Here is a 25,343-nt window from a genome sequence, read left to right on the forward strand (position 1 = left end):
ATACAATAGACAAGTTTTATGACCACTGGCAGACCCAGACTTTTCATCAAGTGGGTTTAATATATAAAAAATAAATATGCAATGAAAAAAATAAAACAAAGTTTGATTGACTAAAACATATTATTACAATACTATTCTACGAGTTTTTATTTCTTGAAACCTATTCTTCATAATACTTTCATTAGAAAAAATATTAAATATTTTTTTTCTACATAAGGCACTGCTCATGAAACCATCATCCATTTGATTTCTCAATCCACTCTTGATCAACTTCATTGCTTAAAAGGCTCTTTCAACTGTAGCAGTGGCAACGGGCAGGAGCAATGCAAAGTTTATAAGATGAAACACACGAGGAGAATTAACGTGTTTCTTTGTCTTAACTAACTCCCCAGAAAGGTCACCAAGTCCTTTTAAATTAAAAAATATTTGATTAGCATCACAAACATCAACAATATAAGTCTGTAGCTGATTCTTGAGAGAAACCATTATATTTTCACCAAAATCATCAGGATATAATCTGGCCATTCTCAATATTTTGTTTATGTCAAAACAAAAAAATGAGTCAATGGGATTCAAGCAAGCAACTCCAATAAGCAAATTTGTTCTCATGTCATTAAAACGATCATTGAGTTCTTGAAGTTGCCAATCAATAATCTTAAAAGATACTTTCACGCGATAGTGATGTGAGATAGTATAATAATCAATTGTTCGTCTAGATCTTCCAAAGTTAACACAGAACTTATTAAAATTGGGTATCAAAATATCATACAACAACAATAAAATGCTCAGTGTATTTTCACATAGTGGGGTCTGGGGAGGGTAGAGTGTATGTAGACCATACCACTACCCCAAGTGAAGTAGAGAGTCTGTTTCCGATAGACCCCCGGTTTAGGATCGATAACAGGATAACAAACACAAAAGATAAGTACATATAAACTAGTACAGTATGCAAAATAAACTAACAGTATAACAAACACAAAAAATAAGTGCATATAAACTAGTACGGTATTAAAATATCATACCTGACACAAAATACAAACATATTCTTAATAAGTGGATCCCATTCTTCATCCCTTAAATCTTGCAATCATTTCTTCACCACTTAAACAAGTAGAATAACATTTGCAATATCTTATTCTTTCTTCTATAAGGATTCATTGAGCTCATTTATGATTGCTAAAATATCTCTCATTAAGTGCAATATGGAAGCATTCTCAAATATTTGACAAGTTCTGAGATATCCTAGTGCACTAGCTTTTTCTTCAACAAATTCAGAATCAATAATAATAGTATCAAAGACATTAGTAATAGAACCAAACATACTAATAAAGTTCTTAAATGACTTATAGTGTGAACCCCAACGAGTCTTGGCAGCTCTAGCAAGAACAAGTTCTTGATTTAAGCCCTTACCAGTTTCAACCTCGCCCATATCTAGCGCCTCATGAACTTTTTCTGCTTGAGCTTGTCGAAGTTCATCTATTCATTTAAAAGAACCTCCCACTACATTTAAGACATAAGTTCTCCAACTTGAAGATATTTTTTAGATACACCAACAAACGTTAACTGAAATTAATGAGCAAAACAATGAATTGCATGAGCTAATTTACCTTCTTGCTGAATCAAAACTTTAAGGCCACTTAGATACCCTTGCATATTGCTTGATCCAGCATAGCATTGCCCTTATAAATGAGATAAAGAAAGTTGAGTAAGATAGTTAACAATTGTTTCTTTTAAACATAAAGCACTAGTATCATGAACATGGACAATCACTATAAATTGTTCCACAACAGATCCCCCACCATCAACATATCACTAAATAATTGTCATTTGTTTCTTATGTGACTCATCAAAAGATTCATCTACTAGCAATGAGAAATAATCACCATTTAGATTCATCACAAGATTCATCTACTAGTAATGAGAAATAATCACCATTTAGATTCTCCATAATAGCTTTAATTGTTTCAAGATTACATGCAATGACAATATCCTTTTGAATTTTATGAGAAATCAATTGATTATTCTTTGAAGCCTTTTTCAACATAATATCTCTAATTTCATCACGCTGACTTGCATAGCATGAAAGGATTTCAAGAAAGTTACCCTTGTTCAATGATGATTCATTTTCACGATGTCCACGAAATGCCAATCCTTGATTTAAAAGTAATCTCACCACATCAACAGAAGCTTGTAAACAAATTTTGTATTCAAGCTTGGTTTGATTGGATGACTTCACAAATGCGGCTTGAATTAATTATTCTTGTCGTATTAGATCTTCACACTTTTTCTTTGCCAGATTGTGATCACTCTTTGGCACTCCAACGTGCGTATTTAATCTTTTCTTTTTGTGCCAACTTCTGAATTTTATACTTGAAAAAGCTTCACTTCACCTTGATGAATGCTTTTATCTTGAAATAAATAACAACATAAACAATAAACGGCATCTTCAATTTCACTATACTCCAATCAATCATGATATATTTTAAACCATTTACAATTAAAACGATATTTTAATCCAGAAATATCTCTTTGAGAAAACTCGCGAACTCGAGGTTGATGAGGGCATCTTTGAATATATGCTCTCCTAATCTTATCACGATCATCGGATAATATTCCCAAATATATTTTCTTTTTTTAGATCTACCGGTAAGAAATTCAAGTTTACTCCTTGTTTTTGTTTTTTAGCAGAATGATGATTTTCTTCTAACTGATTCAAGTTTTCTTCCAGGCGAAGAGTATTTTGAGTGGATGAACTTGATTGTGGCAACTTTGATGATACCAGAGGAAAATATCTCTTAGTAAATTTAGAACCTGTATTGTCGAATTAAACGTCTCATTAAAAAAATAATAGTTATTGTCAACATTTGAATATTAGAAGTCTGTAAAAAAAGTAGCTGAATTGAAGAGAAAATCAATTGTAATTTTCTTCAATTTTAAGTAGAAAGGAATTTTTAAGTTGAGGAAATAAAAAATAACTGTAATAATTTTATATCTATAAATGATTGAATGTAGAGAATAAAGAGCAAAGAACAAACTTGATAAATTTTTTGATTGATGTGAGATTGACTTTTTTTTTTGCTTGGAGGCTGCAGTTTTTATTTATTTATTTTTCTTTAATATCGTAGGAAATGGGGAATAAGAGGGAATTGATTGGAGAATTAACATGTTAATACTTTATGAGAATTGGGCATGTTTTTAGGAAAAAAAAAAAAAAAGTAAATCTTTTTTACCGAAAAATCATTAAATCAACATGTTTTGATAATACCTTAAAATTTTCAACTAAAGCCGCTTATAACCCAAAAAACTCAGCTGCTTATAAACCAAAAGTTCGGACAATTTTAAACACAAAAAGAATGTCGTTGTAAGGGTTCAAACACGCGACGCCGATAACAAGAATTGAACTTCCTGCCACTGGACTAAGCAGTCCACTTGTGCATAGTGGGTTCAAAATTAAATATATACCTTTTATATTTGTAAAGACTGATTATATATACATATATATACGATGTAATTTTTTGACGAAGTGGGTTGAACCTAAGTGGGTCCGCCCCTGTTTACGATACCGGATTACCTTCGAGTGGTAACTACATATTGATCGGTCATATGAGGCCTTCCCGACTTGCCTATCAATTGAGTCTTGTGGTATTTGTCTGGGGATACAATGAGTCTTGTGTGGTCGGAGATGCGAGCCTTGCAATGCTAGGAGGTGTGGAAGAGTCTTGTGTTTCTGATTATACAGTGCGGATGGAATATGGAGTTGACGGACCCTTCAGCCACATATAGCCTATTCACTCTCAAGCTAATTATACAATATTGACGAGGGAAGGGTTCTTGCCCCCTAGACCGTTAAACTAGATGTGGTACAAAGCCTATGGATTATATTATACATATTTTACACAATTCTAATATTACTTGTTTGTAAAATCATTTTTCATATTAGAAACACGTTGAAATTAAATGTGTATTTTTACCAACTTTTGCATTTACCTCATTATCAATTTTACCAACTTTTGAATTTTATATTTGAGAGCCAAGGAACCAGGTTCCTTTAATCTTTCCTTTTAAACTCAACGAATGATTTTTTTTTTCTTTTTATAAAAGTGGCTCATTTGGAAAAATAACATAAGTACATCTTAATATTTACACAAGTTTTCACTCTTACAAATTAATTACGAAAATTTTAACTAATTATGTATCTTCGTTGGATGTATTGGGAGCTAATTATTTATCTTTACTAAGGAAAAAATATATCTTCATTGGATGCATTATGTATTACGATAGACCCAAAATCAAATAAAATATATCGGGAGCTAATTATGTATCTTTACAAAGGAAAATATATCTTTGTTGAATGTATCAGGAGTTAACTATATATCTCAATAGATTCAAAATCAAAATTTTAGTAGTTATGCAAAATACCATGATTTTTTGTAATTAGCCTTTAAATTATCGAAATTTATGTTATTTGCACCATGACCCAAAATATCCAAACGAACTTTTCAGCCCAGAATAATCCCCAACCCGGCCCACATATTCTTTGAACACCCAAGACCCCTTTTCCCCTTCATTCTTTCAACAACACAGACAAAAGCGCGTACAATCAGGGAAAAAACGCGAACCCTAATCCCCTTTGAGCTGGAAAATCACCTATTCGGCTATGATTTTCAAATTCTTATCCCCGAGCCCAAGAGCTTTGGTGAAGTTTCTGCTCCTACTATAATTTTTGTTTCTTCTGTTTCGAGTCCAAGTCATTGGTTTGGAGTCAAAATCATCTTTTTTGTCTCTGTCTCGCTGCCTGGGAAAAGGTAATATCTCCTCTCCTTAGCATTTTATGTCATTACTATGTCCTATGTATGTGTTTAGTTTTTTAGTTTTGTTTGAGTAATCAAGGCTTTTCTGTTTAGCTATTTCTTTTCTCGCCTTTTATCAATTTTTGTTTTGTTTCTTCTTTGAATTAAGTTTCATTTAGTATGTGATGAACCAATGATTTGTTTCATTTATGTTCATTGTCTTTATTGATTTCAATACATGTCTACTTGAGGGAGTATCAGTTTTATTTTTGTCAACGAGAAATTCTGCCTAATACTCTTTACTATAACACCTTTTTTCATGTCTAAATCAAGTTGAATTCAGACAAGCATAATACATTTTAAGACACTTGTAATACATCTATATTGCATACATAATTCACTTTTAAACATAGGTCAGTTGCTATCGATGGTAATAAATAAAAAGTATGTTTTAACGTAGTAGTTATTGATTAGAAGGTAATCAGCCAAGTAATTAGTCCTTCCTTTTAAATTCGACTTATGGGCCATCCATAGCAAATTACCTGGTGTTGAATTAATTTCCTTAATTAATTCTTCTATTTACTGTAATGTTGTTTATTATAGCACTTCTTTCATGTCTAAATCATGTTGAATTCAGTAGACTAAATGTTCATGTGTATTAGCTCAAGATTCTGATTCCAGCGTGTGTTTCTTTCTTCTCCATCATCAGAGGTAGAGGTATGGACTGCGTACATCTTAACCCCCCCAGACCCCACTAGGTGGGAATACACTGGGTTTGTTGTTGATCTTGCCTGTCACGAAGGTTTTGTGGTCTTTTCTTGTTTCCCGCGTCTTTAGTTTGCTGAAAATACATGTGAGTTAATAATCTTTCATTATGGGGATATTGCTTGAGATTTGCTTAAGGTTTCACTTTTGAATAAAAGTGTTGCAACACACAGAAGCTTATGAACGTTATACCCCTATTAGATTCGTAGCCTGAATAGAGGATTAGCAACTCATAAAACAAAGAGAACAATAAAAAGAATTAATTGAAACCATAACTCTTACTTCGAATTTAAGATGAAAGAAATACTTTACAACAACAACAAACCCAGTATATTCCTCCCACCTAGTGGAGGCTGGGGAGGGTAAAATGTACGCATTCCATACCACTACCTCCGGGGAAGTAGAGAGGCTGTTTCCGATAGACCCCCGGCTCAAAACAAAAGGACAAAAGGCAAAAACGTCAAAAGCGTGCAACAGGAATAAAATAACACAACAATAAAGTACACAAACAGACAATGAACCTCCCTCCCCCACCCCTAGACCTACCAACCAAGCTACACCAAACCCTTCTAACTACAGACTGCTACTCGACCACCCACCTTAGCCCTCTACCCTAATGCTTTTCCTCCATATTTTCCTATCAAGGGTCATGTCCTCAGAAAGTTGTAATTGCTCCATGTCACGTCTAATTACTTCTCTCCAGTACTTCTTCGGTCTACCCCTCCCCCGCTTGAAACCATCCAAGGCCAATCTCTCACACCTACGAACAGGGGCATCCGTGCCCCTTCTCATCACATGATCAAACCATCTCAACCTCACTTCCCGCATCTTATCTTCCACCGACGCCACTCCCACCTTCTCCCGAATAATCTCATTCCTAATCCTGCCAGCCCTCGTGAATCCATACATCCAACGCAACATCCTCGTTTCCGCCACCTTCAACTTTTGGACGTGAGAGTTTTTAACAGGCCAATACTTCGCCCCATACAACATAGCCGGCCGGATCGCAACTTTATAGAATTTTCCTTTGAGCTTGAGGAACACCTTCTTATCGCATAAAATCCCCGAAGCAAACCTCCATTTCATCCAACCTGCCCCAATACGGTGAGAGACATCCACATCAATATCTCCATCCCCTGAATCATAGATCCAGGATACCTAAAACTATCCCTCTTACAAACCACCTGCGAATCCAACTTCACTACCTCCTCTTCCTCTCGCCTCGAGTCACTAAATTTGCACTCCAAGTACTCTGTCTTTGTCCTACTCTATCTGAATCCTTTAGATTCTAGGGCTTGTCTCCAAACCTCCAACTTATCATTAACACCTCGACGCGACTCATCAATCAACACTACATGAAAGAAATACTTTCTTTGTCACAAAAGCTTCGAAAACTAGAGAAAGAAAATAGCGCGAACTAAAAACTACTCCATTCTGATAACTCTCTATTACAAAAATACTATGAAAAATATTTATAATGACCTACAAATTTAAAATCCTAAACAAATTAAATTGCCCAGCCGATACCATCCACGGACTGCACATCGATCCATGATTCGTGAATTGCCTTTAACTTTGCCGTAGATTATGACTTAAGGTTGCTGGTTTCAGTTGTGGTTTGACCCACGGGTCATACATTGATCAACAGTCCGTGAATCCTGCCGTAAATATTCCCATCCATCTTATACTTCTTCAATTGTACGAACCAGGATTGTGACATACAGTCCTCACTTCCCTTCATAGATTGATCATCTTTAGAATACCCTGAATACATCCTCTCTGAAATTTTCCACGATGAGAGCCACAGTCCGTATCTTCAATCTACAAGCCTTGGATTCCTTTTTTCTGGCAATTTCTCAGCCTTTTCTCTTTTTGACAATTTGACACCCAATACCTACAAAACAATATTCATTAAAACTCGGAAAATCATGCAAAAGGGATATATAAAAATCAATTAAAAGACATCAGGTGTCCCCTCCCCTAATTCCTAGGCAGAATCATTACTATTAAGTATTAGTTTTGATATTCTTATTATTGTCGTATTTCTCATTTCTACTACTACTTGTTGTCTTCTATGCTTTAGTTTTCTTACTATCCTATTGTTCTTACTGCTTGTATTTCCATAGTTCTGTTTATGCTTTTCTTTAATAGAGGGTCTATTGGAAACTACCTCTCTACCTGGACAAGATAGGGATAAGATTTGCCTACACTTTACCCGTCCTAGACCTATTACATTTGGTATGTTATTGTTGTTGTTATTTGAATCTAAAAGAATTTGAATGTTTTGTCTTAATTCATTAGTCAAAATGTTATTATGAGCTAACATAATGAGGTTAATTATTTACAACAACAACAACAACAAACCCAGTGTATTCCCACCTGGTGGGGTCTGGGGGGGTAGGATGTACGCAGTCCATACCTCTACCTCTGAAGAAGTAGAAAGGCTGTTTCCGATAGACCCCCGGCTCAAGACACGCGGTACCACACAAACACATAGTAAAGCACAGCACAAGGTTACAAGATTACATAACATAAATACGGCACCCATAAGTAATCTGAAACAAAGGAAAACACACAGATCTATAATAAAACATGGGACACGGGCTCCTAACATGCATAAACCCCCACCAAGTAGTTCCCTACACTAGCGACTCAGGCTGGCCCTAGTCCTCTGCCCTGATTCGCGTCCTCCAGACCTTCCTATCTAGGGTCATGTCCTCGGTGAGCTGTAACTGCTCCATGTCTCGCCTAATCACCTCACCCCAGTACTTCTTCGGCCTACCCCTACCCCGCTTAAACCCATCCAACGCTAGCCTCTCACACCTACGGACCGGGGCATCCATGCCCCTCCTCTTCACGTGTCCGAACCATCTCAATCGGGCTTCCCGCATCTTGCACTCCACTGGTGTCACACCAACCTTCTCCCGGATGTTCTCATTCCGAACTCTATCCCCTCTAGTCAGCCCACACATCCAGCGCAACATCCGCATTTCTGCCACCCTCATCTTTTGGATGTGGGAGTTCTTCACTGGCCAACACTCCGCTCCATACAACATGGCTGGACGGACTACCGCCCTGTAGAATTTGCCTTTAAGCTTAGGCGGCACCTTCTTATCATTGATTTATTTAAATATAATTAAATTGATTTAAGTAACTTCATTATTATTGGCCCATTTAGTTGGTCTTCTAGATGAACTCACCCCTAGGGCAAGTTCTATGACCCACTAGCCTTTCTTGAATGTTACTCCACCCTATATTTATATAAAGATGTTAGTGCTCTCTCGTGTGAGGGGACCTTTCATAATAAGATGACACAATAAGGCTTGTGGATCAAAGATCATATTTTTCTTCAAATAGCATACATTTAAGCACCCAAGTATTTATTTCAAGTTCTAAGTATTAATGATCAAACTATGTAAATCAAGTCTCAAGGCGTTCCAGGTCGAAATTACTTGTTCGTGGAATAATTATTGCGCGCGACGACCATCAAAAGTGTTTGTGACGAATAAACTAAGCTCACATTCAATTTCAGATTCAATAAAGTTATAGGACCTTGACCTCAAGTACAAATCAAACAAACTTAAGAACTAGCATCAAAACCTCGAGACAATTGTATAAGAGAATAATCAGTTGATACTTTCTCAAGACCTAGGAAAAATTTCTAAAGATTATATTACTCATTTTACTTGGGGAAAGAAAATACTATAATTGTTACAATATTCTTGTCTTGATTATTTTTTCTTGCTACTAATTTCATTGTTGAATATATATATATATATATATATATATATATATATATATATATATATTACTTTATATGATTTATTGTAGTTACTTTTAGATAAATGGTATATTAGATTCAAGAAATAAAAGAAGAAACTAGGGGTGCGCATCTGGTTCTCCATATCTTTGATTTTTCACAAATTTGAAATTATGGCCTTTTTTTACAAAACTGAATTTATGGGTCAAGTTTTACATTTTAACAAAATTTGAAATTTGAAGTTATACTTTTGGAGAATTGAGATTTGAAATTGAAGTTGAAATTTTGTGCAAATTTCATAAATAAGCATTTATTTCAAATAAAAATTTGAAATTGGGGTCTCAAATTCAATGGCCAAATGCCTACTAAGAGACCTACCTTGAGCAAAATCAGAACCCAAAAACCTATCATTACAACTATATTGATGCATTACTCAACACAACCAGGACATTTTTCACACTTAAGGAAGATTGCTGTGAATAAATGCAACTAAGGAAGACTGATTCCAGACTTCAAGTTCCTAAGAGAACTTTTGACTATTTCAGTCATTAACAATATATTCCTGTTGCCAACAGGAGAAGGAGACTTGATAAGATGATTGAAAAGAGAAAGAGTAACTCAAACAGGTAAAAAGAGATTAGTTCTCATACCTTCTTTCCTTTTTCAACTTTTTTCCTTTTTCAGCCAATAAAAAGACTGCTACTTGAAACCCAATGATTCTACTTTGATGCAATCTGAGCTGACATTGCTGGTGAAAGAAAAGGCCTATATGCGTTTATCTTTGACTATTGGATCGGACAATGACTGATGTATCATTTATCTATCTCTACACTACCTTTTGCAAGTCAGTTTGCACAACATGGCATAGCTTGTTAAAAGGAAGGCCTGAAGTTATCCATTTTGGACAGAACAAAGATATAGGCCAGGGCAATTGTTTTATCTCGCATATGACCAAGAGACATCAACATTGATCCTACTAGCATGATTGAAGTCCATTTGAATTTAGCCTAGCTTCTGTTGAAACAAAAGAAAGTAGACTCATCATCACTGTTAGTAAAACCATTATGTGAACACATGAACTAAAAATAGGAATTGTTTCCGGTAGATTGATCAACACGGTCACTAAAACCACTCTATGAACGCATGCAGCATTCATATGGGGAAGAATTAGCAAACCTGTTGCATAATGGTGGTTCAGAATCTGATACAATCCGTCATTGTTCTTAGGATTATTTAAATTATTCAAACTCAATCCCGCAAGTTTGCGCACCAAACCATCCCCTCCATTTTCCATCGCTCTCTCTCTCCTTTACTTCTTCGGCCCTCTGCGTTCCACCTTTCAACACTTGTCTTCTTTACTACAAGAAAATTTTAAAAAGGCATAAAAAATTTAATCTCTATCATTTTCTATAGTTAGGGCCCAGGGGTGTTCACGGTTTTGTGGAAAACCGAATTAAATTGAAAATTAATTAAAAAAATAATATTTGATTTGACTTTATTTTGAATTTTAAAAACCGACAATATCTGATTTGATTTTGGTTCTACTAAAAAAATCCAAAAACTAACTGAACCAAACTAAAAAATTACATACACCGTTTTTTCTAATTTTATATATATATATATATTTATTTATTTATTTTTTTTTATTTTTTTATATATATTTATTTTTTTTTTTTTTTTGGAGGAAGGTAATTTTTTTCTTTTTTGAGGAAGGTAAAATTTAATCAATATATTCATAGGTGTAACTACATCCAAAACTATGTAGTACCCCTTCAAAAGTTTGACAAACTACATGTGTCCCTATCAAGTCCAAAGTCACATGTAATCTAGCACTTCAAAAATATCTGCTGCTTGGGCTAATACATTCTGCTTACACCAAATATAATACAAAGCAAGACAATTCATCTTAAAACTCTCTAGGTCATTCTGCTCATCTTCATAACATCTATGATTTCTTTCCTTCCACAATGTCCACCATATGCAAGTTGGGACAATCTTCCATCTCTCTTCGTTTATAGCACATTTCCATCCCTATTCCAACTGTTAAGAACTTTTCTGATGCTCATCTCTATATGCTGAGTTTACAGAGAACATTCCTGTGCGCTCCTTTCATACCATTCATCTTTTTCCTCAGACAAATTGTAGAAAGTTTGCATTGTGGTGTATAATGCTGCCACTCTACCCACCTTCCAGTAATTAAGATTCCTCCTAAGGTTTAAATTCCACCCCTGCCCTGTCCATCTCTGTCACAATAGCTTGTTGTAGGAGACACAAATTGTATATGTCTGGAGATTGTTGCTTCAATGGGACTTGTCTGGAAATATATGATATTAGTATTTTACAAATAATTATAAATATTTATACCTTTTAATCATTAATTAATTTGGGTTTAGTCTACTTATTTCACATGCATTGTAGCACTAGCACTACTAAACCCATTTCTTAAATATGCCCAAGCTTAAAACACTTAAAGTCTAATTATCTAAAATCCTAAGTCTAATTATCTAATTGAAAACTATATTTTGGTGTAGATTCTCTTCTTTTAGTATATATGTGGAGGGGTTCCCCAAATATTAATAAAATTATTTACTGTATCAAAAAGAAAAAAACAAGTATTTATTGTGTTAATACCGGCTGTTTCTTGTTCCCTTTACTATTTTTTGTAGAATTTTTTTTATTTTTAGCCGGGGATCTATCGGAAACAACCTTTTTCTCACCTCTGAGGTAGTGGTATGGACTGTATTGACTTACCTTCCCAGTTCCCACTTTGTGAGAATATATTGGGTATATTGTTGTTATTAAAAAAGAAAAAAAAGTAAATATGTGGTGCAATGTGGTGTATTATTGATTTTTAGTTTTCTTTGCTAGGACATCAATGCACTCTTTAATGACTTGCCCTTTTAATTTTGAAGAGTTGACTAATTCTATTTAAGTTGTATATTGATTTCGTGAATGTTAGACATGTGAAGTTGAGGAACTCTATAGCTATAAAACTTAAACATGCAAAAGCCTCGAAATAGTGTTGAAACATAATAGAAGATTCAAATACATTCATCTTGTGATAGGAAAGAGAAATTTGTTGATTCCTAATGCTTATTTGAAATAATTATCTCGTGTATTTGTTATTTTATTATTATCAATTTATAATATAGCTATTCATCATTGAACCGAACGGATGATTTTTGCTTCATCTTTTTTTGGTTTAATCAAAAATTAATAAATTGATCAAAATAATTTGATTTTGATTTAATTAAAAGCCGATCCAAACCGAACCATAAACACCCCCAATGTTGTATCCTGACGAGAAACGAAAGAAACCATCATAATAACAAAGTGATTTAAAGAAAATATAAGAAAAACTAATGGCAACAAGGTGGAAATTCTGAAAGACCAGCACACACCCACCAGACCACCATTTTCTAGTTATCTTCTTTTCCAATACCCGTTTACATATTCCGCCATTTTAATCAGCTTTATTTTCCCCTACTTCTCATGTTTATATTGATGTATTCACTTTCCCGTATTTTTAGGGTTTTCTTGGTTATCTTATTTATGTATATGGCTATTATGGTTTTGTTTCATTTCTGTCGTTTTTCTTGATTTTGGTTTGTTTTCTGTAAATTATGGGAAAATACATGGGTCAAAAATGTATTTGTCATAGTTTCATAGTTTCTTATACCATTTTCTTACAGAGATTGTTTTTCTTTTTTTGATCTTTTGAATTTCTTGTAATAAAGAAGACAAGTGCTGGAAGATTGAAGGCAGAGAGAGCTGAGAGAGTAGAGAGAGACGGAGAGAGAGATATGGAAAATGGAGGGGACAGTCTGGTGCCTCAACTTGTGGGATGGAATTTGAGTGATTCAAATAATCCCAATAACACTGATGGGTTGTATCAGGTTCTGAAAGCAGTTGAAGCCGCTGAAGCCACCATTAAGCAACAGGTTTGCTAATCCTTCCTCCACGTGAATGTCTGTATGTGTTCATAGAATGGTGGTGATTGTGATGATCAGTTGACTGGGAACAATTTCTATTTTTTGTTTCATGTGTTTCACAGAATGATTTTACTGACTTTGATGATGAGTCCACTTTCTTTTTTGTTTCAAATATAAGTAAACTGCAAATGGACTCCAATCATTCCAGTAAGATCAATGTTGAATGTCTCTTGGTCATATGTTAGATAAAACTGTTGCCCTGCACCTATATCTTTGTGTGGAATCAGACTGTTAAGAGGGACCTCCATGATTGGGAGATGAAGAATTTCAAGGTTTAGTTGATCTATTATATAGGCAAAATGCACCGTATGACATTTCCGACTTGTGGAGATGGCGTGAAAATAGGAGTGACATTTACTGTATCATATTATCAGAGCCTGCTAGTGTGAGGGGAATCAGATTTTCCACACCAGTCTATTTGGATTCCTAGGGCCTAGGAAGTTTGTTTCTTCACTGGCTGCAAGGGGAATGATCTTGACAGCAGTGAGTTTTAGGAAGGGGAGGATTACCTATGTTGGATGGTGCTACATGTGTAGATGTTTGGGCGAAGATCATGTCTTGTTGCATTGCCACCTCGCTACGTGGTTATGGTCGCTGGTCCTAAATTGGTTCGGGATAATATGGGCGTTGCTGTATATTGAAGGAGCGTTGTATGGTTGGGCCGTCAGGAATCAAGAGGAGGAAGAGAAGATGGCGGTTTGGATGTTACTCCCTCAGCCATTATGCGGGTCTTTGGAGAGAAACATGAGAGCATTTGAAGAAAATGCTAGTGTCTTTTTAGCTGCAAATCAGTCTCTTATTTCTAAATTCTTTTTGGTGCACATATGAGGTGCTACGTGAATAGAGGATTGGTGTTCTTGTGTAGAGAACCATATTTTGTTGTAGGTTCCCTGTTTGGTATACTGCTTGGCTTGTATATGTGATTTTCCCATCATTTATAAAATAATTGACCTTATAAAAAACTCAAAAAAGAAGAGATGGTCTGCTGATCCTATATGTATTTTTTCTTTTACAGGTTGATGAGAATAATCGGTTAAGAACAGAACTTCAAAAGAAGATTCTGGAAGTTGAAAAATATGTAAGTAAAATTCAGATCGGTTGTTACTCCATGGTCCAAAGTTGTCTTATACTTTACATCTTATGGTTTCAGAATATGGTACATTCTGAATATCATTTTTTTGATCATCTATTATCTTCTGTTGCCCTTTTGCTTGTAGCCTTCACCAGAACCGTTTTTTTGTTTGTTACTTGCTGATGCAATTCATTTCTTTTGCATCACTTCTACATTGTTATATATGTAGGTCTGATGGTTGGCAAATACATGCCCTTTCTAAACTTGCACATGTTTAATGACATTATTTATGTTCCACACTCATATTTGATCATATGGGGATAGCAGTTGATGTAAAGTTGCCATCTATTGCTAGCTTCTCCGCACTTTTACTTAAGGTAGCAGTGCATAAATGGACCATCTAGCTTCACTTTAAGTTGAATATTTCTTCAACTGTGAAAATGAAGAAGGCAGTATGATTATACAGTCAGGCATACATGGTTGTACTAACAATCTGGAGACTATAAAGTTAAGCTTGTGACCTCAACTTTCTTGAGATTGAGGCGTAGTAGTTGTTGATGTTGTAAAAATTGACACATCGTGTGTGCCGATTAGGTTTCTGCCGCCGCTTAAATATGCTCATTTTACCCTTACGGAATTGTTGAAGGGGAAAAGGGTCAAAATTACCCGTCAATTATTGAAATAGAACAACTATACCCTCCGTTTTGTTTTGGTCTAAAAAATCCCTCACTGTTAGTTGATTGACTCAGTCATGCCCCTAAAAACGAACAAAATTCCATATGTGATTTTAATCCAGTAAAAAATATTTCCATGCTTACCGGACGTCCAAAATGAATGGGGAGGAATATTTTTATTTTAGCAAAGTGCCACATGGAACCCAAATAATAGATCGTTGTTGAAGCTGGTTCTTCCTTCACCAGTTCCATCGTAGCTGGTGTCTCAGCCAGTGCAGCTGAAACTTTGCTGACAATTTTTTAACGTACGTTGAGCATAAAAACCACACTGTTTCCTAGATCTATGCCAACTAAGAAAACAAATTAATATACAATGCTTGAGAGAATTTTGTAAATATAATATTAATTAACTTAAGATGGTACTGGAAACCCAGAACAATAAACAATTTCTCATTGGCATAACTTTCACCATTTTATCAACAACTTAATCTCCATTCTTCAAATAATACATTGTCAATTTAAAATTTGTATTCTTAAAAAAAGATTTGAGCTTTAGTTCACATAGCTAATCAGTACTTGCAAGTACATCTTGAGGAACTACTCTTCTTTGAACTACTGGAATGTCATGTCAATTTTATCTCATAAATTTTCCAGCAATATAATTGGGCCACTGCCAATAGCTCCAAGGCCAGTTCCAATTATCCCTATATCTGCACCTAACGCAGTTCCGACAAGCCTTACTCCTGTCTCAAACCAAGTTCCCGCCATAACTTGAACCAACCATTCTGAAATCTTCTTATTTGGTTCCATGTGGCATTTGCTAATATAAAAATATTCCTCCCCATTAATTTTGGGTGTCCACATCAGCATGGAGACTTTTTTCATTGGATTAAAATCAAACATGGAAGTTTGTTGGTTTTTAGGGACATTACTGAGCCAATAAATTAACTGCGAGGTTATTTTTGTTACCAAAACCAAACAGAGGGTATAGTAGTTCTATTTTCAATAGTTGAGGGTAATTTGACCCTTTCCACTTGTTAAAATGTAACTACCATGCATTGAAGTACATTATTAATTTGTTTAAGGTTGCAAGTAGCATTCATTAGAATAATTTTGTTGAATTGGATAATACCACATAAAAAGTCTGGTAACAGGAAGGATCCAATGAAGTGAAAAAAAGAACTATCCTATATTTCCTCAGAGCTGAAGCAGATAATGATTTAGACTAAATGGATTTAGTGTTTCAGTAGCTTTTTTGGTTGGTAAAAGATGCCTTTACAACGCTGGAGAAACTACAAAAACCAAAAGAGCACATTACAAGCTATGCGATGAATAAATGAAGTGAATCATGACACTATTACAACAGCAATGTTACACCAACAATTAAGCAAAAAAATGCAGCATAACAGAGTTCTTCTTGTCCTTGAACAGCCTTCCATTTCTTTCTTTCCAGATGCACCAGCACCACCACACTGTGGCTGGAATATTCTTCCATATGTTGTTCGATGACTTATGTATACATTTCCTTCGCCATCCTTGCATAGCCTGTAGGGTTATTCTTGGCGTACAACAATAAATGCACAAAAGGTTAGAAATTAAATCCCCAAATCTTTGCTGTAAATTTACAATATAGGAAGAGATGGCTGTTATCCTCAATTTGCTCTTTACGGGACCGCAAGTTTTCAGTTTTTTGGTGGATGGATCATCTAAGTTCTTCGATTCAAAAATGAGGAGATTGGGGGAGGAAGGCTAAACAGAATGCAGATATAGTTGCAAATTTACTATTCTTAGAAAAAGTATGCGGATCGAAAAATACAATACATCGCCTGGATCAAGTTAGAAAGGGTAAGTATGAACAGAGAGAGATCAGTTACAGCTCTTGACAAGTGTTTGCTGCAGATTGCTTCTGCAGACACGATGATGATTATCTCATGTGATAACAGACTTATAATTAGGTGACCAGACTAAGTGCCCGCTTGGATGGGCTTATTTTAAGTGCTTTTAAGCCAAAAATAGCTTTTAAGTCCTTTTGATAGTGTTTGGGTAAAATTATAAAGTGCTTAAAAGCACTTTATTTTAAGCTAAAAAAAGTCAAAAGCCAAAAGTTAGAATTTCTAACTTTTGTTTTTTGGCTTATAAGCCCAAAAAGAAATAAGCTCATCCAAAAGAGCTTTAAAGTTTACTTGCGAAGGGAACCCTATCTGCTGCGTCTTGTGAAGATTACATCTATACAGGAGATGAAGGAATTCGATTGCAGTCTCAAGCTTCCATTTTGAAAAGGATGGAGAAAAATAATGTCCCAACTTGCTGTGCTGTTATCATGAACAAATATGCAGTTGATGTTCTTTGAGAAGTGCACCGTTAATTTTCAGTGAACTAACTACAAGTAGTACAAGCACCACTATCTATTTTTCTTTTTAGTAAGGGAGTAAGTATTGATTCTTTTGGACAATCACCATAATCTTTTTAAAATGATGAGCACAAAAGTCATTTTCTATTGCGGACATTACTGGTAATAAATTTCCATCTCATTCTCTCTGAATAAGTTGTCATTACCACTGTTCATCCAACTAGTAACCAAGATTCTAGATATTTATCGAACAGGAAATTTAACTGTAAAGGAAAAGGAGGATGGCAGAATAGCTTTTAGCTTCATTTAGGACGAATAAAATATAGTAATCACTGTTTGATGCATTTGCAACAGTACTTAAGTTGATATTTTTGCACTTCCCATGAACTACGTATGCTTAGGTGTATACTAATCCTAGAAGAAAATGACTGCAGTAAAATACAGCAATGACACCCTCTGTGATTACTATTTATCGCACTGTTTCAACTCTGCATTCTGTGTACTGCCCAACAATTTGGTAATTATGTGTACAATTATTATCCCTTGGATTGACATGATCATCAAAAAGTTCAATGAATTAGTTTTATGTGCCAGTTCTAGTTTGTCATTGAAGTTTTTTACTGGCTGACGTGGTTCTGTTTGATAGATATTTAACAAAGCCATTGTCATACTGATTTTCTATTTCTCTGCATGTTGAAGACATTATTGTTAATTAATTAAATAAAAGTCTACTCTTACTAACAACTTAAGCTTCTAAATGAGAGAGCCGCATGTAGGCTATGGTTTTGAGTTTGAGTTTCACCACCACCCATTATCTATAAGAATTTCCACGCGTTTGACTTATCATAAAGAATCAAGCCTTGCACGTGAGAGGCTTGTTGAAGACATTATTAAATAAATAGAAGTGTGCTCTGTCTAAAAGCTTTACTTTTTGATTCTTTTTGCGGAGATGGTCACACAATTCAACAAAGACTTCGCTTCGAAGATTCCTCAGCCTTTCTAACAGAATTATACCATTTGTGAAGCCCGTACCTCTTTGAAATAGTGTAATGTGAATTTGTGATAAGAAATTCAATTCCCCTCACATATCCGAGGTTCTTACAATATTTCGGATCTCAACTTTTTGCAGAGATCAGGAGAGCTGAAAGGTCAAACTCCTCATTCAGTTGGTCAATTGGATCATCTAAATGAGGCTGATGGAGCACATCCGTCAACTTTGAGTTTTGGAAGTCAACTTCCTGAACTTAGAAACATGGATAGTATAGAACATAATTTGTCTAGTAATATGGTTCTTGCAAAAGATCCCAGGCAAAATGATTTAGACTTGACCCTGCAAAATCAGGGAGAGAGCCAAACCGGCTATAGCAAGGTGAATGGTACATTGAGAGCACTTCCTGGTGGTCTGACAACAACTGATAACTCTGGTGTTTCTCATTTCTCATCACCTTCGGCATCATTTTCACCCAACAGGTATTCACATAAATACAATTCATCATCTAAGCATCAGTTTACCAGGTGGAAACATTAGAACTTAGATGTTACCAATGCAGTATTAATAATGTTTGTGAAAAGGGTTTTAAGCCAGCAGTTCTCATCATAGATACAAACAGAAACACTGACATTAGATTGGCTTAGGTAGGTATCAAATAGAAGGAGAATATGACAGACAGCTCAATTTATCTGGACAAAGTTTGATGCCAGTGGCCGATGTTAATAGCAGTATGAAGGTCTCTCTCTGTTTCTATTAGGAAATGTCATGTTCTAGCACATCATACTGATCTTTTCCCCTAATTTTAGTAATGTATCATTTTAGGATCTTGTATTAAAGATCCAGGGGCATGAACAGGAGATTGCACAAATGAGGAAATATCTTTCTGAATATTCTGTCAAGGTACTGAAAGAGCCTCTGTTTTTAATACTTCAGTTTTGTTTTATTATTTTATTTTTGAAGTGAATGGTTTCTGTTTTTGGTAGGAAGCACAAATTCGCAACGAGAAATATGTTCTGGAAAAGCGAATTGCTTATATGCGCATGGTAGGCCAGAGTGGCTGTCATGTCAATTTCACTCATCCCAAATTGGCCTTGAACTTATTGATGTCTTTGCTCTTAATCTCTGCGTAGGCATTTGATCAGCAGCAACAAGATCTTGTTGATGCTGCTTCTAAAGCGATATCGTACAGACAAGACATAATTGAGGAAAATATACGCCTTACATATGCACTGCAGGTATGCCTGCACCTTCGTGTGGACTGATATTTTGCTTTGTTATGCTTCCCTCCTTCATCTATTAGTGTGTTAATGATTAGATCCATATGGGGAAGAACACGCCGTGTATTCCAATTTTTGGATTATTGTGTTTTGCTGAATATACCTTCCTTGTTCATTATGTTTGGATCTCCCAGATCCCCACCCATGCGGCTATTTATTGCTCTCCATCTGGTTTTCTGTTTTAGTTATACGATGTGTTTATTTGCAATCAACTTGTGTTGTGTGGCTTTGATTCTTCATAATGAAAAGATTTAATTTTTAAGGATTTTAAACTGATGTTTTCTTGGGATGGTGCATGCACAGTTTTTTTAAAGTATTCAGCAGCTTTGTTGAATCATGATGAGTAGTTTTTTAACTTGGTCTTTGGTAATTAGAGTTAGCCTGCTCTACCGAGTTACTTGTCACGGGATAGTTACCACAAAAGATGTTGAGCTGCAATCTGATTTTCTTTAATTGCAAAATATCCCCCCTTCTATGATAGTATTTTGAGGTCAATGTATTCTTTCAGGCTGCACAGCAAGAAAGATCAACATTTGTATCATCTTTGCTGCCACTTCTTGCAGAGTACTCACTTCAGCCACCTGTATCTGATGCACAATCAATTGTCAGCAATGTCAAGGTTAGCGTGGTTCTATCTACCTACCTGCCTACCTACTTACTAAAGGCACAACTGCTATGCCACTTCCTGTACAGATGTAACAAAAAAAATAGGAAAAATAATTTATTCAAGGCGCCAAGGGTTGCATCCTACTGATGCTATATGTAAAGGCAAATTCTACCTTACCACTTCAAACTGATTAATTCTTCCAGAGATCAGTAGAAGTTATATGATTAGCTGGAATTACTGTTGTGCTGCGTTACAACAACAAATATGCTTCAATATCAAGTTAGTTGGAATCAGCTATATGAATTTTCTATATTCATTCAGCTGTTGTTGGGTCTGTTCATTGTAATACACAATGATTTGTCTTTTTGGACAAATTAAGGGTTCTCGAAAACTAGAGATAGTGGCGCATTCTATAGTTTTAATCCTCTAGAACTCATCCCTCTAGTGCAGCATACCCAGTACAAGCTGTTAGCTGTCTTACTTCTTATATAAGATAGGGAACCACTAAATAGTCTCATTTGATGGGTCAAACATATCATTATTTCTGCTTTATCGAATTCTGTATTTGTTTGTCTACTTTTTCATTAAGTCTTCCATATTATTTTGTCATCATATTATTCCATAAACTGGCTGAAGTGAAGAAAAGCAAAAGAAGCTCAAGATGTATCATATGAACAATGTAAGGGGAAATAAGTGGGGGATAATGACACCCAAGGGTGTGGCCTAGTGGTCAATGAAGTGTGTTGAAAACCTGAGGTCTTAGGTTCAAACCTCCGCGGGGACATAAAACACTAGGTGGCAAATAACTCTGTCCTAACCCTGGTGGACAGAGTTACCTGGTATTTGTTGCTGGTGGAAGGTGGCAGATATCGCGTGGATTTAGTCGAGGTGCGCGAAAACTGGTCTATACCCCACGGTTATCAAAAAAAAAAAAAAAGTGGAGTATAATGTTCGAAATTGATATTGAGGATTGTTTAAATCGTAAATAAACAAAAACTTGATTCCCAAACTTGTTAAGTGTTGATGGAATGTAACCAGAGTTCATTTTAACTCGAAACATTCTGAAATGCCAATATAATTTTAATAGCTCAATAAGCAATGTATTGCAGGTTTTGTTTAGACATTTACAAGAGAAGCTTTTTGTTACTGAGGTATGTTTGCTTGAATTACCAATTCTATTAACTCTGTCCACTAGTCACAGGGAGATAAACTTCCCTTCCTTAACTGAACCTCTTAAAGATAAAAAGGTACTCTTTTTGTAGGCAAAGTTGAAGGAGTCTCAGTACCAAATGACACCTTGGCGCTCAGATATGAACCTGTCAAATTTTGCTCATTCACCTCCTCAGTCTGCTGGGGCAAGTCTAATGTTTAGTGACACGATATGCTGAAGAAATTTCTTTTCAAATTCACAATGGATTTCTTATTTCTCGTGTTCTCTTACAGATAAAAGAAGGTCTTGAACTAGTACCACAACAAGCCTATTCTAGCGAAAAGGCTCCTCTTTCATCAGATACTCGGACTACAACAGATTGGGATCCCGTGAGGAATCCTCAGAGTGGTCTAAACCGTGATGCAGAAAGAAATCTGGAGACTGATGACTTGGGGAGGTATTCACCTCTTACAAGCAGGTGAGCCTGATCAAATGGAGACTGCTACTGTGAACTGAATGTACAATTCCAACTATCTGCTTTTGGTGGTGGGTTCTGTTATCATTGACTTTTCCAAATGCTTGGTCATTTTTGGATGAAATTGATGACCAAATCATGTTTCCATCTTTCCACAAAATTGTATTTTCCAACTACCGTTTCTGGCTCTTCAGAAAATGCTGAAAAATAATGATTCATAGATTACGTGAAAATTCATCTTTCCTTCTTTCAAATTCAAGCAAAAATAGAATATGTGAAAATAAATTTTAATCTTCGAGAAAAGATTAAGAAGCTCAAATGCTCAGAATTTTGTTAAGAATGAACAGCCGTTGAAATTTCCTTATCAAGGAAAATAATAATTATTTTTGTGAAGTCCTGATGATAGTAGAGGTTGATTCTGTCTGTGTTTGTTTTTGGTGGTGAGTTGTGTTTATGGGTTGTAGTTGATTCCCTTTATCCCAATTTAGACGTAAATGTGACCTTCTTGAACATTAAAATAGAGAATGTTTTGGCTGCGTTGTTGTAGTGGAGTTGGTCTGAAGATATAGATTTTGAAAAGTATACACTCACTCCGTTTCAAAAAGAATGACCTACTTTCCTTTTTAGTCTGTTTAAAAAAGAATGACCCTTTCCTTTTTTTGGGTAATGTTTTATTTCCAACTTTCCATCCGGCATGTTTAAGACCTTAAGATTAAAGGGCATTTTGGTACATGTAACATAACTTTAATTTAAGACCACAAATTTCATCTTCTTTATTTTATTAAGAAGGTTTAAGGATAGCTTGGTTGGGAGTTCCAGTTATGGGGGAGGGGGTCCTTGGGTTGTTAATTATACTGTTTTTTTGTGAATGTTGGTTCTTTTGTTACTTTAGCATATTGCTTGCCTTTTGGTTAATTATACTTTATTTTTGTGGATGTTGGTTCTTTGTTCTTTATCATGTTGCACGACTGTTGGTCTACGGTCTTTTGTCTTGAGCAGGGGGTCTATCGGAAACAACTTCTCTACTCCTTCGGGGGTAGTGGTATGGACTGCGTACATTTTATCCTCCCCAGACCCCACTATGTGGGAATATACTGGGTTTGTTGTTGTTGTATTTTCTTAAGCTCCGTGCCAAATCAAAAGAGGTCATTCTTTTTGAAATGGAGGGAGTAGTTTTATCACACCATATAATGTTCTGTTTAGAGTAACCCGGAAAACCTTACTTTCATATCTCCCACGGGCATTGATCCCTCCAACAAAGGTCCATATCTAACCATTTTCTGCTATGTCAAGTGATGGAAATGATTTTTATATATATATATATATATATAAATATATATATATATATTTATATATATATATAACAAAGGTCCATATCTAACCATTTTCTGCTATGTCAAGTGATGGAAATGATTATCTTAAGTTACATCAGTGGTAATAAAAACATTTAGGAAAGTGCCTTTTGGAGTCTGCTAGAGAGGTGTTTGGCGCTTCAAGGGGCTTGTCTGGCCGGTATCGAGGGGATTGGTGGTGGAATGAAGATGTCAAGAAGAAGGTGGCTTATGCTAACTTGATGGAGAGCAAGGATGAAGAGGAGAAGCGGGTGAGCAGGGAAGAGTACAAGTTAGCAAAGAAGGAGGCTAAGTTAGCAGTTACGGCTGCTAAGTTAGCAGTTTTTGAGAGTTTGTATAAGGGGTTAGAGGAGAAAGGCGGGAAAATAAGTTGTTTAGGCTTGCGAAAGTTAGGGAGCGGAAGGGTCGGGATCTGGATCAGTTGAAGTGTATTAAGGGGGAGTATGGCAGAGTATTGGTTGCCGACGCACACATTAAGGAAAGATGACAGTCGTATTTTCATAGGCTCTTGAATGAGGAGGGGGACAGAGGAGTTGTGTTAGGGGAGTTGGAGCACTCCAGAGAGTGTCACGATTTTGGCTATTATCGGCATTTTAAGGTAGAAGAGGTCAGTGAAGCCATTCGCAAGATGCGAAGAGGCACGACGACGGGGCCCGATGAGATCTCGGTGGATTTTTGAAAGTTTTCTAGTGGGGTAGGGTTGAGGTGGCTGACCAACTTGTTTAACAACATTTTTAAGTCTGCTAGGATGCCCGAGGAGTGGAGATGGAACACGATGATTCTTCTGTATAAGAACAAGGGGGACATTTAGAGCTGCAATAACTACCGGGGTATTAAGTTGTTGAGTCACACGATGAAGATTTGGGAGAGGGTGGTGAAATGGAGGTTGAGGAAGATTGTGTCTATTTCGGAGAATCAATTTGGATTTATGCCTGGTTGCTCCACGACTGAGGCAATTCACCTAGTGCGGAGACTGATAGAGCAGTATAGAGAGAGGAAGAGGGATCTGCACATGGTGTTTATTGACTTGGAAAAGACGTATGACAAGGTCCCTAGGGAGGTTCTGTGGAGATGCCTGGAGGCGAGGGGGTCCTGTGGTGTACAACAGAGTGATTAAGGACATATATGAGGGGAAAGACTCGGGTAAGGACAGCGGGAGGGGATTCCAAGCATTTTTCGGTGTTGATAGGATTGCACCAGGGATCAAATCTTAGTCCGTCTTTATTCGCCTTGGTGATGGATGTGTTGACGCGGAGTATACAAGGCGAGGTGCCTTGGTGTATGCTTTTTGCGGATGATGTAGTTTTGATTGAGGAGTCGCGACAAGGTGTTAATGATAAGCTGGAGGTTTGGAGACAAACCCTGAAGTCTAAAGGTTTTTGGTTGAGTAGGACCAAGACGGAGTACTTGGAGTGCAAGTTTAGTGACTCGAGGCAAGATGAGGAGGTGGTAGTGAAGTTGGAGTCCCAGGTAGTGGCAGTTTGTAAGAGGGATAGTTTTAAGTATCTTGGGTCCATGATTCAGGGGAATGGAGAGATAGATGAGGATGTCTCTCATCGTATTGGGGCAGGTTGGATAAAATGAAGGCTCGCTTCGGGAATTCTATGTGATAAGAAGGTGCCCCCTAAGCTGAAAGGCAAATTCTATAGAGTCGCAGTCTGGCCGGCCATGTTATATGGAGCGGAGTGTTGGCCGGTTAAGAACTCTCATATTCAAAAGTTGAAGGTGGCGGAAATGAGAATGTTGCGTTAGATGTGTGGATTTTCAAGGGCTGATAGGGTTAGGAATGAGATTATTCGGGAGAAGGCGGGTGTGGTGTTGGTGGAGGATAAAATGCGGAAAGTGAGGTTGAGATAGTTTGGTTATGTGATGAGGAGGGGCATGGATGCCCCGGTTCGTAGGTGTAAGAGGTTGGCCTTGGATGGCTTCAAGCGGGGTAGAGGTAGACCGAAGAAATACTGGAGGGAAATGATTAAATGTGGCATGGAGCAGTTATAGCTGACTGTGGACATGATCCTAGATAGGAAGATATGGAGGAAATACATTAGGATAGAGGGTTAAGCCGTGTGGGCGAGTAGGCAGTAGTTA

At 36.3% G+C, this 25,343-nt stretch overlaps 1 protein-coding gene across 12 annotated transcripts in view; it reads left to right on the plus strand.

Moving 5' to 3' along the window:
* The first annotated feature begins 4,527 nt into the window (after positions 1–4,527).
* The window catches only part of LOC107852625, a 50,030-nt gene continuing 29,214 nt past the window's right edge, over positions 4,528–25,343 (plus strand). For 2 of the 12 annotated variants that reach the window (XR_001669506.2, XM_047406528.1), the window contains exons 1-13: positions 4,565–4,805; positions 9,891–9,941; positions 13,053–13,256; positions 14,323–14,385; positions 18,533–18,873; positions 19,043–19,130; positions 19,217–19,294; positions 19,378–19,437; positions 19,525–19,629; positions 20,180–20,290; positions 21,388–21,429; positions 21,541–21,633; positions 21,722–21,906. Coding sequence is in view for 11 of the 12 variants with exons in the window: in XM_047406528.1 (XP_047262484.1) it covers positions 13,119–13,256; positions 14,323–14,385; positions 18,533–18,873; positions 19,043–19,130; positions 19,217–19,294; positions 19,378–19,437; positions 19,525–19,629; positions 20,180–20,290; positions 21,388–21,429; positions 21,541–21,633; positions 21,722–21,906 (1,304 nt within the window). In the remaining variant the exon portion in view is untranslated. Of the gene's footprint in view, positions 4,806–5,499; positions 5,593–9,890; positions 9,942–13,052; positions 13,257–14,322; positions 14,386–18,532; positions 18,874–19,038; positions 19,131–19,216; positions 19,295–19,377; positions 19,438–19,524; positions 19,630–20,179; positions 20,291–21,387; positions 21,430–21,540; positions 21,634–21,721; positions 21,907–25,343 lie in introns of those variants that run through there. The other 10 variants (XM_047406525.1, XM_016697654.2, XM_047406526.1 and 7 more) reach the window with 10 other exon arrangements.

The sequence above is a fragment of the Capsicum annuum genome, chromosome 2 (genome assembly GCF_002878395.1).
Source record: "Capsicum annuum cultivar UCD-10X-F1 chromosome 2, UCD10Xv1.1, whole genome shotgun sequence".
Lineage (NCBI taxonomy): Eukaryota > Viridiplantae > Streptophyta > Magnoliopsida > Solanales > Solanaceae > Capsicum > Capsicum annuum.